The sequence below is a fragment of the Malus domestica genome, chromosome 15 (assembly GCF_042453785.1).
Source record: "Malus domestica chromosome 15, GDT2T_hap1".
Lineage (NCBI taxonomy): Eukaryota > Viridiplantae > Streptophyta > Magnoliopsida > Rosales > Rosaceae > Malus > Malus domestica.
In genome coordinates this window covers 13,523,655-13,540,747 of record NC_091675.1, presented here as the reverse complement: position 1 = coordinate 13,540,747, position 17,093 = coordinate 13,523,655, and the positions used below count along the sequence as shown (strand labels likewise).

General features: G+C 37.8%; 3 protein-coding genes and 1 non-coding gene across 4 annotated transcripts; 3 read left to right on the top strand and 1 right to left on the bottom strand.

Annotated features, from left to right (window-relative positions):
- Window positions 1–2,036, top strand: LOC103415747 (uncharacterized). The gene is made up of 5 exons (XM_008354041.4): window positions 1–120; window positions 223–343; window positions 439–542; window positions 1,519–1,650; window positions 1,729–2,036. Exons 1-5 carry the CDS (start codon window positions 118–120, stop codon window positions 1,753–1,755), a joined length of 387 nt encoding a protein of 128 aa, XP_008352263.1. The 5' UTR covers window positions 1–117; the 3' UTR covers window positions 1,756–2,036.
- An 807-nt stretch (window positions 2,037–2,843) lies between these two features.
- Window positions 2,844–5,410, bottom strand: LOC103415745 (pentatricopeptide repeat-containing protein At4g32430, mitochondrial). Its single transcript, XM_008354040.4, has one exon. It carries the CDS (start codon window positions 5,289–5,291, stop codon window positions 2,943–2,945), a length of 2,349 nt encoding a protein of 782 aa, XP_008352262.3. The 5' UTR covers window positions 5,292–5,410; the 3' UTR covers window positions 2,844–2,942.
- A 4,938-nt stretch (window positions 5,411–10,348) lies between these two features.
- On the top strand, window positions 10,349–11,378 carry LOC103431485 (fasciclin-like arabinogalactan protein 13). Its single transcript, XM_008369638.3, has one exon. The coding sequence runs from the start codon at window positions 10,439–10,441 to the stop codon at window positions 11,183–11,185; it is 747 nt and encodes a 248-aa protein (XP_008367860.2). The 5' UTR covers window positions 10,349–10,438; the 3' UTR covers window positions 11,186–11,378.
- Window positions 11,379–12,607: 1,229 nt separating this feature from the next.
- TRNAS-AGA (transfer RNA serine (anticodon AGA)) lies at window positions 12,608–12,689 on the top strand. The gene has a single exon. It is a non-coding gene; the product is annotated as a tRNA-Ser (tRNA).
- The last annotated feature ends 4,404 nt before the right edge of the window (window positions 12,690–17,093 follow it).

Sequence of the window (17,093 nt, the reverse complement as noted above, 5' to 3'; positions counted from 1 at the left end):
AAAGCTCCTCTATAAATATCCCGGCAGTAGACGGCAAACGCTCTCCTCCTTAAACCCTAATTTGGTGCGCGACAAAACCCTAGCCTCTCTGCTCCCTCGAAACATCGACGACACAGAATGGTACCCTCTCGTTATTCATCTCTGATCTTCTCTCAGGGGTTTCGATCGATCGATTAGGGTTTCTGAATTGCTAATTTGTTTTGAGTTGGACTGTAATTGCAGACCGGAGAGGCAGTGAACCCGAAAGCGTACCCGTTGGCGGACGCGCAACTGACGATCACCATACTCGACCTGGTTCAGCAAGCTGCTAACTACAAGCAGCTCAAAAAGGGCGCGAATGAAGGTACTCTCCCGAATGCTGCTTCTTTTTAATCCATTTTTTTAATTATTTTTGTGTCAAAGCTTGGAATTTGACATTTGGGTTGTGATTCTTTTCAGCAACTAAAACCTTGAACAGGGGTATTTCGGAGTTTATAGTGATGGCGGCTGATACTGAGCCTCTGGAGATTCTTCTTCACCTTCCCCTGTTGGCTGAGGATAAGGTACTCTTTCTCTGGGGCTGAGTTTTTCGTATTCTGAATGCTTTATTATTTGTTTGTGAGTTGGAAATTTTGGATGGTTGATTGGGATAGTGTTGATTCTCATATGGGGGTAGTTCAGTGACATATTCAAGTGCCTTTGTTGTTTGTTTTTCTACACTTTTTGGATAAAATATAGGAAAACTAATGAAAAGGGTTTGAAAACTTTGAGTTTTAATGATAAGCACAAAATAAAAGGTAAAGTGAATAGTACCAGGATTGACTTTTTAGTGTAAAAATGTGGTTTTTCATTAAAGTGAACAGTATCAGATGCTTTTCGTTAAAGTTCCCATAAAATATTTCTTTTTTTGGCTCGATAGATGGCGTATTATTTGTCAGTTGAGTTGGTTTGTGTAGTTTCCAAAGTGTTTGATTTTCCAGTTTTCTAGTAGGCATCACTGATTTTATTTACATCTGTTGGTTGGGCTGTGTTCAACAGCTTTACATCGAGGCACCAAAGATCATATGTCTGTTTTGTTTTAGAATGTACACGTCCCATAAACAACAACCTTTTAAGGCTTGGTAGTTGGCTTATTATTCGTCAGTTGAGGTGGTTCGTGTAGTTTCCAAATTGTTTGATGTTCCATTTTTGTAGTAGGCGTTACTGATATTTGTACCCAAACCTGACACATTTACTATATACGTTTGGTTGGTGCTTGTCGCTGTGTTCTACGGCTTTGAATTGATGCACTAAAATCTTATGTCCGTTTTGTTTTAGATTGCACACATTTCATATGCTACACTGTTATCAATAAGCATCACGTGGTTATAGACACGTAACACCATGCCCCAAGACAGTAGCGCACTCTAAATATCGTGTGTCTGTTTCATTTTGTACTGGAACTTTAAAACCCTTTTATTTGCTGCTTCTCTCCTAGAGTCTCAGGTATGATAAACTTGTATACAACATGTTATAAACAGTCTACTTGAATTTGTGCAGAATGTGCCGTATGTGTTTGTCCCTTCGAAGCAAGCACTTGGACGAGCATGTGGTGTCACAAGACCCGTCATTGCCGCCTCTGTGACGACAAACGAGGGAAGTCAATTGAAGTCACAAATACAACAACTCAAGGTACTCTTCATTCTAGTTTTAATCTACAATTGCTGGATTTGGTTCTGTATTGTAAACATCGTATATGTAAAAATGCAGGATGCCATTGAGAAGCTCCTTATCTAAAACCATTTCGGAGTGCATACTCGGTGTGATGGGCCTCTCGGACTGTAGCGAGAGCCTTCAGAGGCTTTGACTGATGGAGTTGTTGTGTACTAGGAAATCCTTTAATGTTGACTTTGTACTAAAAGTTTTGTTTTTAATGAACTGCTAGGCAGCTTGAATCTGAAATTTATTTGGATGAATTCGAGATGAGTGTTGCTGTTAAGTACAAGCTTATGTAACAGAGTGATTGCCTTGTTCTTCGGTTGCTATTTCAGAGAGATCATTAGTCATGCTTTGCTTTACTTTTCTGTGTTGATTTGGTGGTTGAATGAAGGGCTCTTTCGGCTGAATGAGCTCCCTCGCTAGAGGTTATTTTTGGTTAAAAATCGTTGTTACCGAACATTTCTTGGTTCAAACAGAGCTCAAGTAAAAACACTCCCTATCAAAAGTCTTGGGTTTAAGGCAATTGAATTTCCCAAAATTTTACCTAATGCTTGTGGACTTGTGAATATAATTACATCTTGTTGATCGCTTATCAGAGTCAGTGCTGTAATTTGGTTAAAAGAAGCATTAAAACTTCTGTGAAAACTTCGGGTAGAGGTGTCAACTGCGTCATCTAGTAGGGCACTTGTCATAAAAGTAGGGTGCTTCCTTAATGTTCACATGTGACCTCACGCTGGTCTCTCTTACTGTTTTAGCCAAGTAGTTCTACTAAAGTTTCTCGCAATCTTGTACACAATCATATTCATCCTAAAAAATGTAAGTGTTAAATCAGTAATTTCAAGTAATCAAAGTCAAAATTTTCAAGAATCCTTGCTACAATTAGACAGAAAACGCTTACGTGTGGAAATCATGTGGCCTTCGCCAGCGCAGTTGGTGATATACTCGGAAAGAGTAGATTGCATAATCTTTCAAACACACACACACACACAAAAGAACCTTTATCAGATTAGTACTATGAGTTATTATATATTTTATTATTAACTATATTGTCTTTCTTATTGATTTATTTGTGCATTGATACGAACACGACCTAGATATAAATAAATAAAAGTGAATACGAGCTATTGGCACCGCTAAAATGCTTCCAAGAGTGTCCAAGATATATGTTATCTTAAAGATGAATTTCCCTCTCTTTTTTCTTTAAACTTTTGCTACAAAAGAATAATTATAATACACAATCATGAGTTGCTTCGGCCTCAAATGTTTCACATGTACATATTCAAGGCCCTCACAGTCAGTGAGCTCGTCTCCCACACCTCCCTCAGAACTTTCATCTCCAATCCTAAGCATTTCGCCATTCTCCAAATCTCTTCCGAAAGCGGGTGAGACGTATCTCCTGACGAAAACGGATGCAAACACAAGGAACCATCAGCAGCATCACCACCACCAGTGTCCACCCAGCTAAACCCAACTTCCTTTCTCACTCCCCTATCTCTCATCCCTTTCCGTACTTTCGCCACCATTTCCCAGTCCCCTTTCTCAGCATACAAGTTCGACATCTGCACGTAAGCACCTGACTCCGTCGGTTCCAATCCCATCAGCGCGTTGGATACTCTCTCACCCATCTCCACATTCCCGTGTATCCTGCATGCCCCGAGCAGGCTTTGCAGCAGCGAAAACCCTGGCTGTCCTGGCATCTGACTGATCAACTCCTCCGCTTCCTCCAGTTTCCCTGCCCGCCCCAACATGTCCACCATGCTTGAATAATGTTGAGGAGATGTCTCAATCTGATAGTCTTTGATCATTGAGTGAAAGAGATGACGCCCGGTCTCAACCATTCCCTTTCTGCTGCAGGCAGCTAGTACAGAAAGAAACGTGATTGAATCGGGTTTAACCCCTTCTCTTACCATCTCCTCGAACAATTCTATTACTGAGTCACAGTCTCCATGCGCAGCATATGCAGATATTATTGCAGTCCAAGCAAACTGACTTTTGTGAGGCGTTTCGCTGAAAACTCTTTCGGACTCACTAATGCTTCCTCGCTTTGCATACATGTCAAGAAGAGCACCTGCGATGATCGGGTCAGTTACTGATCCAAGTTTGATTAAAAATGAGTGGCATCGTTGGCCATACTTCAGAGATATATCGTGAGCATCGCCAATTGCGCTCAAGACACTGCCAAATGTGTAATTGTTTGGCGTCGCCTCCATAGTTACTACCAAGAATGTTTTGAGAGCATCCTGGCACAGCCCATTCTGAGCATACCCTGAAATCAAAGCGTTCCACGATATGATTTCTCTGCATTCCAACTCCTCGAAAACTTTGATGGAGTCCTGCATGGACTCAAACTTAGCATACATTGTGATAAAGCTGTTGCAAACATTATCCTTTGACAAAAATCCAGTCTTTATGCAAAACCCGTGAATCATTCGGCCTTCTTCCACCTGCTTCCCAATCGTTACAGCGTGGATTAGCCCAACAAATGTAACATCATTTGGATATACTCCATCCAGTCTCATCTCATTAAACAGAGAGATGGCATCTTCTTCGTCCATAGAAATCATAGTCGTCCAAGAAACTACATTGCGATTGTTCGTGTGCTGAAACACCAATTTTGCATCTTCAGTATCCTCACACTTTGAATATGTCGAGATCAATACATTACAAACTGAAACATGCCTTCCGTATCCTGATTTTATAGTCATGCCATGTATCTGTTTCCCGAGTCCTAAATTCTGTTCATGACCGCAAGCTGAAACTGCACTAGTAAATGAGACATGATCTAACTCCACCCCTTCTCTCATCATCTCAATAAAGGCCAAAACCGCTTCAAGCCCGTGATTTCCCTCTTGCGAATAACCTGATAGTATTGCATTCCATGAAACCAGATCCTTATTCCGCATTTCATCAAACACGTTCCTAGCTTCTATTAGATGTCTCTGCCTCGAATACATACTTATGAGTGCATTCCCAACAAAAACTTCACAATCCAAACCGGACTTAAATATGAGAGAATGAAGCTGCCATCCAAACAGAAAGTCCTCATGCTCCGCACAAAAGGAAAGAACTGTTGTATAAGTCACCGGATCAAAAACAACTCCATTCAAGTTCATCCTAAGAGCAAAACTCAATGCACCCTCACTCGACCTGAACCCCGAAAGAATTGTATTCCAAGAAACTATATCCTTATAACACATCCTCTCAAAGATAAATAACGCACTATCAAACTCTCCAGCTTTAGTGTACATACTCATCAAGGAATTCAAAACCGTAACATAAGAAGCAAACCCAGAAGAAACCGCAAACCCGTGAATTTGGCACCCGGGTTTGAGGTCCCCTTGACAAGCCTTGACAGCAAGGGTAAGAGTAACTTCATCGATATTCTGTGACGAACATAACTGAACCTGCTCTCTGAAGATGCCGAGGGCTCGACGCAGAAGGTTTCTGTGTAAGTTGTTGAGCATAGCGTGGTTAACCGATGCTGCTGCGTTTGGTTGGGGATTTTGGTCGAACAGTTGGTGCTCATGTTTGAATGAGTGGAAGTTAGAACATGTCGTGAACCGTTGGTTAGGTATTCGTTGGAGGGCTTTGAAATTCAGTTGGCGGGTAATCATGGGAAACTGACAAACCGCCGATTGTAATCGGAAACTAGCATTTGGCAGAGAGAATAGGCAGATCCTTGAACCTTCTCCAAGTCTAAAACCCTGTGTTCTTCACTTTGTTGTCTTATAATATGAAATGGGCCTTTTGTATTTTGGTAAGATGTAATAAAACGGGCTTTATAAATGATTTGGTAGCCCATTGGGTTTTATCTTGCCCATTCCAATAATCATTCAAGCCCTAATCCAAGATGAATAATGATCCGACAATCTAGCCTAGGGACATAAATAAATACGTTACGGTGTATGCGGAAATCATTTTCCAACATACATGGGACTCATTCCGATAGTAATGTGATTATTCTTTTTTGTGTCTAAATAACACTACTTCTTTTATATTGGCTTTCATCTGCGTGACCTACTCTTGGCTTCTAGATCAGCGAAAATCTAAGTAACACATTATGTGACGGAAGCTAACATTGCAATGAATCTAATTTTGAGTAAGCATGTAGGAGGTGAAATGTAATTTGACCATTGATTTTAGGGATTGAGACAGAAGATATATGTTTGTTATTAAATGTCTGTTGTGATTGAGTATGATCCTCTCTACCTGTATAGAACATGAAAGGGCAGCAGCTACACAATAATAACTTTATCTATCTGGTTCTAGAATATGAAGGCAGACTTGGTACAATGCTACAAAAATATTTATATGAATGAATGCATAATTGATGGAACAACTTGAAAGTTGTACATAATATACATATATCCACACCGGTAGATTTAGGATTTGAATTTTTTGGGTGCTAATGTTAAAAGGTTCAAGTTTTTAGATAGAAACTTGGCAAAAAGTGTACAAATGTCGATATCTATTGTTTATATGTCAATAAATATCAACATTTGCTGAAACAATCTGATGAGTGTTATAGAGAGTGTTTGTTGACGCAACTTGTCAAGATATGCCTAGTAAACATTACATCAAACACTTAGTGGGTACAAAAAGATATATGTACCAAACATTCGAAGAGTCCTTAGATGACCTTCACATGCTTGTTTCCTGGCCTCCGGATAGTCTCATAATCATCCTGATCCCAAAGTACAACCATCGTATTGAATATACATATACAAGTGCTTTTAAGTGCAAACCAATTAGTAGCTTAATAAGATGCTAATCAGTCACTTTTTTTTAATTATAAATTTAAAAATCATCCCCGTAAAATCATACAAATCATGCAGTATATTTCCATTTCCTCTTCCTCTCCAAATTGGTAGGTAGGCTGTATGGTGAAACCAGATTCAAACAGTTGTTATTAATTAGTGGAATCCCACATGGCCACATGCCATGTTCAACGCCAGGCTGACAAACTGATCACATATATTATTATACCTTTTCGTCTCTTTAGTTTTGAGTAATATATGAAAGAATGCAGACAAATCGAGTTTAATTTTTTCTTAATTCGTTTTTGTTTTTTTAACAAATAATATTTTATCTACGTTAAAGAAGAAAAAGTGGGCTTAGTCTCATAATAGGCTAACAATAATATGGTTTAAACTCATATTTAGTAAGAATCAAACCTAAAATCTTTTACTTATAAATGAAGAAGAATATCATTATAGTACTAAGTGGTCTAGTACGTGTTACTATTAAAAAAGGACTTCACTTCTTTTTTTATTCAAATCTGGTATACACTGCACTGGGTGTAGTAAATATTTATTAAATGTCGGTTTTTCAATAGGTAAGATTGATATTTGTAATACCCTAACAATGGATTTGGATCCTCTCCTGAGCTAATGAAGATGATCATCTTGACCACTAATCATGGACCGTTAGATTTTTATCAAACGGCTATAATTATTATAACTTTAAAGGAACCTCCTGTTTGTAGCCGTTGGATAAAAATCCAACGGCCCATGATTAGTGGTCAGGAGGATCCTCTCCATTAGCTTAGGAGAGGATCCAAGTTCCCCTAATAATATTGATAATGTATCAATACACGTCACCATATTTGAATACTTTTATGTTATCTATTAATTTTAGAGAGTTTTAGTGAAATACTATTGGTACTATTCATTTTTAACGAAAAATCACATTTTTACCTTTCTTTGGTACTATTCACTGTATCTTTATTTGTCATTTTTCATTAAAACTAAATTTAAAAAAAAAAATATTAGTTTTTCTTTAATTTTAATGACGAATTATTGACACCGTATCAGTCCATCTTTTTGAAAATTGAGTGCAAACTGTTCAAATACAAGAGAGACTTTGGTCATATCACACATACAGATGTGCCTCCCTCAACTTATTCTGGCTGAGTAGGGTTTCAGTATTTAAATTAGTCAAATCTCTCCATCCGAAGGCACCAAATCAGACTCAGCAAATAATTGTTAATTGGGCTGTTTGGTGAATTCAATATGGCAATATGCTAATCTATTTGCTTAATTTATATCTTCAATTTGATATTTTTTTTGGGGTGTGTGGATAACACATCCCAAATTACTTCTCACACACCCCTTGTTAATTTTTGTCCGTTGATCTTCTTCAATTAATCCAATCCGACGGTCGAAAATTAGAAGGGTGTGTGAGAAGTAAAATGGGGTGTGTGGATATCACACCCCTTTTTTTTTAGCAAACCATATATATATATACTAAGAGAAAGGGGTGGGCTATGGCTGGTTTGGTATTGTTGTGCTTTGAAAAAAAGCTGCTGTGAGAATAAGCGGCTGTGCTGTGAGAATAAGCGGCTGTGAAAAAAATCAGCAGAGTGTTTGGTAAACTTTTTTGTAAAAGTGCTTTTGAAAAAAAAAAGCAGTCTGATAGTGGGTCTTTTCATTAAAGGAGCAATGTAGCTCCGTGTGCTTTGAAAAAAAGCCAGTTTTCCAAAGCTACAAATAGCAGCTTCAGCTTTTTTCTTTGATTTCAGCTTATTCTCACAGCAGCTTCCAAAATAAGCCTTTTTTTTTCAGTTTACCAAACACCACAGCTTTTTTTCATGAGTGCTTTTTTTTAAGCACCTCACTCCCAAACCACCCCTTAGCCTCACAATAGACTAGCAATAATGTGATTCAGATTTGCCTTTGACGAGAATCGAACCTAAAACTTCTCACTTATAAGTGAAGAGGAATACCGTTAAACCATAATACTAAATGGCTTAAATTTGATTTTTAAGGAGAGAGAGATTTGTCTCGTTTTCCCGTGAAGTAATTTCTACACACCTATTTTATCTCATTCCCATTGTTGTGTTTATTCCTATCAACTATATGATACAAGCAAACGAGAATTAATAAGCAAATATAAACAAAGGTGATGAAAAAAAATGAGTGAAAATTATTTTCACATCTCCAAAGAGTCCAAATATAATTTCGTTTATGTTTGTCTTAATTTTTCTTTTATACAAATAACGTGACAAAGAGAAACCAAACTCAGAATTTTAATAAACGATATTATCTATCTACACTAAGAGGGACTAAGGCCGTCTCCAACTGAAGGGTGCAGAGGGACTAAGGTCGTCTCCACCCGAAGGGTGCAGAGGGCCGAAAATAGCCGTCTCCAACCGAGGGCTAGGCTAGAGGGCTCGTGGACCCCACGGAATCTGAAAGGGCCAAAGGGCTGGTTGCATGCAGCCAGCTAGCCAGCCAGCCCGGGGCTGGCCAGAAATTCCAGCAATCCTGTCAGATATAATTGACAGGATTGCTTAAACAAAAATTTGAATTCAACGGCTAGCTGACGCCAGTTACCATTGTATACATTTTTTTTTTGGTTTTTTGGGCCAATTTTTTTTTTTAATTCTTAAAAATTCTAATTTTTTTTCCTATAAAAACCTAAACCATTCATTCACCATTCCACACAAAATTTTCACCATTCCTACACCATTTTAATTTGTCATTTTTAAATTTAAGTTGTAGTTTTTAAATATAAGTTGTAGTTTTTAAATTTAAGTTGCTGTTTTTAAATTTAAGTTGTTGTAGTTTTTAAATTTAAATAATAAATTATGTTTGGCCATCGGTTGGAGACGGTTTTTTGTGACATGGCTAAAACAAGCCTTATGGCCCTTTGACCCTCGGTTGGAAATGGAGGCAAATATGGCATTGTACTGTTCATTAAAATATTAATATCTTGGAAAGCCAGAGGGCTAAAACGAGCCATCTGGCCAGCCCTCGGTTGAAGATGGCCTAAGGAAGGGGGTGAGCTTAGCCTCACAATGGGCTAGCAATAATGTGGTTCAAATTCATCTTTGGCGAGAATTGAACATAAGTCCTCTCATTTACAATCATATTAATAGGGGCTTTTAGATTTTGGGGTTTAACTAAGATTCTATTTATATTTTAATCTAAATGGTTTCTAAATCTAATTCAAGTCCCTATTATTAAAACTCACCACATTTAAATATTTATAGCACACTTATTATTTGTAAACGTCTCTCCTCATCTTCGACGAAAAAGAAAGAAATTCTCTCCTCATACAAAATTAATGTATTTTGTTTTCTCCAATCATATTAATAGATAAAAATTATTCAAAATTCAAATTCTTATAATTAAATAAAAGTCAACAACAATACATATAATTAAATTAATTTATTTTGTTTTCTCCAATCATATTAATAGACAAAAATTATTTAAAAAAACTCATAGATATGGAAATATTGGTATGAATACATGAATTTTGATACAAGTGTCTTGGTACATAACTATAGTACATACATAGGTACGTAATATGCATATACATATATATGAAGAAATTCACGCACAATAAAAAATAGATGATAATATATGACTTCTATTTTTATGAGAAAACTAACAATAATTATCAATAATAAATAACATTTTTGTTGTTTATGAAAATCAATATATAACCTAAACACAAAAAGCTCAATAATTAATACAACCAAATTAGTATTCAAATATTAAATGCCAAAGATTAGAGTTAATTTTTAATCTTGTGCACGGTTTTATGCTAAAAGTAATTTTTTTTCAAAGATTGGAATAAAATTTTCTGATTTTCTTAACTAGCTGAGTTAGGAGCCGTTGCTTGTTTTGATTTATTTAGTCTCCTACCAGAGCCACGCCAGCTCATGCCAACGAAGGCTCCCTCACTCACACCCGATCCCATACCTTATAAGCTTATCCCACTACACTACACAGCACCCCATATCCTCACACCTATCATGGCTTCCACACCTTCCTCCTCCCTCCTCCTCACCGCAGCCACCGTCCTCCTCCTCCTCCTCATTTCCCACACCCAAGCCCAAACCGCCCCTGCCCCAAGCCCCGCCGGCCCCCTCAACTTCACCGGCCTCCTCGACAAAAACGGCCAGTACTCCACCTTCATCCGCCTCCTCATCTCAACCCAAGTAGCCAACCAAATCACCAACCAGCTCAACAGCTCCACCGAGGGCCTCACCGTCTTCGCCCCCACCGACAACGCCTTCGACAACCTCAAAGCCGGCACCCTCAACAGCCTCGACACGCAACAGCAAGTCGCCCTCGTCCTCTACCATGTCCTCCCCAAGTACTACACGTTGGCCAGCCTCTTAACTGTGTCAAACCCCGTTAGGACTCAAGCCACCGGACAAGACGGAGGAACTTACGGACTTAACTTCACCGGGTCCGGAAACCAAGTCAACGTTTCGACCGGGATCGTGGAGACCCAGATCAACAATGCACTCAGACAGCAGTTTCCCCTTGCTGTGTACCAAGTGGACAAAGTGCTTTTGCCTTATGACTTGTTTGGTGCCAAGGCACCTGCTTCCGCTCCTCCTCCATCAAAGGCCAATTCGGGCAGCGGCAGCGCTAACGAGACGACAATAAAGCCTGCCTCTTCACCGGATAATTCCGGTGCCGGTTCAGTTTTGAGCAATGTGGGATTCATGGGTTTGGCTCTTGGGTATCTTTTCATGGGAACTTTCTTGTAACTAAGAAGAGTTTGAGTTTGATGATGGAGATTGATCCTAGTGTTTGTTAAGTTTGTCTTTGAGATTTTGGGAGCTCTGTGAGAAACACGATTTGTGCAGTACTTTGTGTGGTTTGTGTTACGATCTAGACCTACCAACATTCATGTAATTTGTAGTAATTCTATATATCTGTCTCTGTTTTTGGTTCTTTGAATCGGATTGTTTGATTGGGGTCCCCTAAAGAAAGAGAATTCCATACATTATGCATTCATGTTCATAAGATGCATTTGCAAAATTAATATTAAGATCTAAAATGTAGGTTTTTTTTAATACAAAGATATGTTAAGTTACTCTAACATACTGAGTAATATGATTGGTCTAAAATACAATAATATAAACACATTATCATAATAAACTGATTTAACTTATGTATGCAAATCTGCAATACAGTTAATAAAGATGTGTTTAGCCAGTTGGACTGAAAAAAAAGATGATGTGCATAGCATTTGGTTTGGACTTTGGATGATTTAAGAAAGATTGCACTAGTAGTCACATGCATGGCTAAATAATTAGTTTGAACACTGATCCAGTTGCCATTATTATATAACAAAATTTTATAACTTAAAAATCATTGTCATGTTCAAATTTATATAAAAATTATAAATCTCGAAAACAAAACGTGATTGTGGTGGTGTTGGCTTCCAATAGAAGCAACTGAATTCTATATCAACTTTGGCTAATTATGTCCTTCAGACTTAATACATCTGGAATGAACAAAAAAATATAAGTTGCATGAATGCATTCAATACCGTGACATGCAAAAAATTGAACCTCGCAATCATGAAACTGGATCAGGTACGGTGGCCTTTATGTGGCCTACATCATTATTGATATGTGCTAAGTTTATAAAAATAAAGTTGAGAAGCGTTAAGCTTATTAGCACGTGTTAATTAGTAACAGAGACCACACACAAATGAGTACTGAAGATTTGAACTCCCTAAGCTACTTGATGAAATTAGTGTTAAATTCTTTAATTAGGTACAATTGGGGAAGGACTATCCTTAAAACAATTGATAAACTATACCGAATTCACTAAAAAAGAGACGAAATTAACATTAATCAACTTAATTTGATATGAAAACATTAATCAACTTAAACTAAATATGTGAAGAGTCACTGAAAATTCGTAGATGAACTCATGAAAGCCTGTAAATTTCATACAAATGAACAAGAAGTAGACATTTATTTCTTGTTGTGTTGTTTTCCAATAGAACTGTTAAAATAAAAAAATTAAAAAAAATTTGTTAAATAAATATAACTGTTAAAATATTGATCATCACCGGATCTCTTTCCTTAATGGCACCATTAATTGAAAATACATATAGAATTAATTAAGAGCCCATATTGCTTTATTTAATTAACTCGTAACCTATCTTCCATCCTGTGGTCGTGCCGGAGTGGTTATCGGGCATGACTAGAAATCATGTGGGCTTTGCCCGCGCAGGTTCGAATCCTGCCGACCACGTTCTTGTTAAACTTTTTTTTTCTTTTTCTCTTTTTTAACCATTTGGACGATTAATGCTGACCTCTTACAAGAATGATGAGTTTTTGGGACATGGGTTTCTTAACTCTCGTTTCTGAATGAAAATTAATATTTTGACTGGTTAGGTTGATTAATGACACTTTTCGTTTAAGGGAACCAAAAGGGATTATACATGAAGAATGCTTATTCCCTTTAATTCTACAATTTAATGGTTAGATATTGATCCATTGATGAGATAAATCTCTTTCATAAGTAATTCATCATCTACTTTTAAGCTGGACAAAAGTTATTCATTTCTTAACTCTCATTTCCAAACCTCGAGCCCTTTAAAAAAAATTATATTATTAAAAGGAAGGAGAATGATTTCAAACTACTACAATAATTTAAGGTGGGGAGAGTTTCGAATCCAAAATGCATAGGTAGAAACTCAATACCCTATCCACTAGGATAAATTGGAGATTGCAACAAAAATCTTGTCCAACTGCTGCATGCATATCAGACATGTATAAACGCATGATGATTAGCTTGAGATAGGCTTAATTAACTAATTAGGAAGAGTTTGTTTTGCATCGCAAGGTTACATCAGTTAAACAGAAATGAGTAATCATGTTATATATGAACCTAAATAAAGATGCATCAATATTTTGAAACAAAATATGAGACATCATATATATATATGATGAGTCATCTTTATATATGTATGACAATTTGACCTTAAGGGAGACTAAACGTGTAGTTAAAATTTTGTTAACTAAATTACATGAAAGTTAATAATTGAATTAACTTGTTTATTTCTTATCGGTGACATATAATTTAATTTGTAAATTTAATCTACAATTTGAGGCTAGGGGAGTGTAATTTTATTTCTTATTCTTCGACCAAATATGAGTCATGTAACATCCCACATCGTCCAGGGGGGTGGATCCTCCAAGAATTATATGTATATTCTCATCTCTACCTAGCACGATGCTTTTTAGGAGCTTATTGGCTTCGGGTTCCATCGGAACTCTGAAGTTAAGCGAGTTCGCGTGAGAGCAATCCCATGATGGGTGACCCACTGGGAAGTTCTCGCGTGAGTTTCTAGAAACAAAACCGTAAGGGCGTGGTCGGGGCTCAAAGCGGACAATATCGTGCTACGGTGGAGTCAAGCCTGAGATGTGGTGAGGGCCTGGGTCGGGATGTGACAATTTGGTATCAGAGCCAATCCTTGTCCGGAAGTGTACCGACGAAGACATCAGGCCCCTAAGGGGAGTGGATTGTAATATCCCACATCGCCCATATGAGTGGATCCTCTAAGCCTTATATGTATATTCTTATCTCTACCTATCACGAGGCCTTATGGGAGCTCACTGACTTCGAATTCCATCGGAACTCTGAAGTTAAGCGAGTTTGCGTGAGAGCAATCCCATGTTGGGTGATCCACTAGGAAGTTCTCGCATGAGTTCCCAGAAATAAAACTGTGAGGGCGTGGTCGGATTAAAAACGGACAATATCGTGCTACAGTGAAATTGAACCCGAGATATGATGAGGGTCCGAACCAAGATGTGACAAGTCATCACATGTATGATCCTTTTCCTCTATTATTATTATGTGGTTAAAGTTAATGCATGAAATCGAAATCCATAATCTATGTAATTAATTAATGACCTTAAAGGTGATAAGACATCCCTCACTTACAGAGTTCAGACTGCAGATATTTTGCATTCATTAATTCAAATTTAATTAGATTGACAAGATCTGCTCACCACTGTAAAAACCGGACAAGGATTGTCTACCCTCTTATTTTTGGTGCCCTTCCGTGCCCTCTTGTTTTGTGTGATCACGGTTAAGCCACGTTAACGTTTTATATTGTTTTTTATAGAGATAATAAGACAAAAATAAATAGTAATATAAAATGTTGACGTGGCTTAACCGTGACTACACAAACAGAAAGGCATGGGAGGGCACCAAAAATAGGAGGGCAGACAATCGCCCACTTATCTATCATGGTATTGGAAAGAAAAATGATAACATAAATAAAATAATATAATATGGGGAAATGACAAGAGTCCAAAGGGATATATATTCCTGGTGGGATTATGGAATTATATATATTCAAGGGTGAAGGTGTGGGGAGTGGGGACTTGCTTCTAGAAACCCCAAGAGGGTTTGCCTGCTCAAGTGATGGGTTTTATTTCTCTCTTCTTTTCTGAGTTCTAGAAAACACTTCATACTTTTGTTCATGTGTGCATGCTACCCCAACGGCCGGTGGATATATATGGATGAAAGTTCAGCAACTCAGTGTTGTCTGTTGTCAAAACGATACACACGATTTGATGTACTAACCCGATCGAACTCAGTACTGGTTTGGTAGTGACGTAATTTTATAAAAAATGGATATAAAAAAAAACTGAGCTCAAAAAAATATTTGGTAAACACTTAAAAACATCTTATTTTCACAGTTTTTGGTGAAAAAAAAGTTGAAAACGTGAAGCAGAAAAAATGAGATTATTCTCACAGTATAGTAGAAACAGTTTTTTTTTCTTTTCAAAGTACAACAATATCAAACCAGCCTTTAGAAACAACGATAAAACGCCACAAATTTGGAAAACGGACATCCCTACTATGCCCTGGCCATACCCCTTAACTCGCTTGTTCAACAAATGTCACAGCCTGTCCCGAGAATTAATTATCGTGGTTGTGAAAAGATAGATTTACCCTTGAGCGTTGGATGTGTGTTTGTGTTTTGGGTTAAGGAATTGGGTCAATTAGTTCTATTCCCAACTAATTGGACCCAATTAGAACAAAATGATTAAACAAATTTGATTGGTGTGCATTTTTGGACCACACACACATCCATACCCCTTTCTCTCTCTTCTCTCCTGTGCTATCTCTCTATCTCTCAGACTCTCTCTCTCTCTCCCTCTCGGCATTGTGTACGGACAAACACCAAAATCCATTCAAACTTCGTAGATCGAGGACGTTGAAGGTACCATCGTGTTCCTTGCAAGCTCAGGAACACATCTAGACCATTTTCAGGTAAGGACAACTTTGTCTTCACGTCGAAACCATAACCCTGATTTGGGATATTGTTCATGCAAACGTTAAATCTTGTGTTTTTGGAAATTTCAAGCTCACAGGAAGCTTAAGGAGGTCCTCACGAGTCTCGGGGTACTTCATTGGAAGGAAATGGACGTCGGAGGGCCGAGATCGAAGCTATTCTAGGTAAGCCAAACTATCAAGCTTTCCCTAGGAAAAATGTAGTAGTTTTTAGGTCTTAAAACTGTTATAACGTGATTGTGGATGTCCCTAGCTTCATTTTGGTACAAATTTCATGAAAAATGGTTAAGAAACGAGCGAGAATAAACGTTTTAAAGTTTTACCCAGTTTTCCGGCGACCGGCGACTCGCCGGAGAAGATGACGACATATTCCGTCAGTTTGGACAGAATATGCTGACGCCGTCAGTCAGTTTTAACAGAATCTGTTAGATTTTAATGGAATATTCCCTAACGGCAATTAGGGAATCCGTCAGTGCGCCTGCGCGTGGGCCACACGTGAGGCCATGCCCTCCCTGGCACGTGAGCCACAGAAAAATTATTTTAAAAATATCATGATGTTCATGAGGTTGTGTAGATCACGTTGGTATATTCAAATACCAAAATTGAGCAATGTATGAGAAGTTATTAGCTAGTTTTGCCTATGTGCTTTAAAATAATGTTTTTATAGTTAATTCGCAAATAGGTGAGACTTATCCCGAGGACGAGCGTATCCTTGAGCGACTCGGGGGTTACGACCCGTCGACATACCAGTGAATGGGCTTTTGTTTTCAGTATATATTTATATACTTGATATATTCCCAGAAATGTATTTTTTTTTAAGGAAAGTATGCTTTGAAATAATATACCAAATGCTTTTATATTCTGAATATGCATTTCATGGTTGCATATATATATAAATGTGGTGTTGTGGAGGCACAGGTAAGTTCAGGTAAGTTATGTTTGGTTATGTGAATCATCGATGATGTGATATGTGATTGAATAATGTTGAGCTCATAAAACTGCACCTAGGGTGATTGTAATTTAGCCAGAGATGTGAAGTACATGCATGTTTATTTATGTCACCTCCCGCACTGTATGCTCATATTGGATCCAACTTAAGTGCACAGTCTTGTCGTACAGACCTTATTTATGGTTCCGACTCATAAGTGACTAGCGATTTATCGCCCGGCTATTATGAGAGAATAGAATTGAGCATAATTATATTACACCCAATCTTGTCGTACAGACCCTTTTTTAGTGGTTCCGACTTATGTGCAGTATATTGCCTTATAGGTCATTGTAGTGACTCCGGCTAGATTGACTTTTGAGCAATGAATTTAGCCGTATAGACTACCACAGGGGTTTCGG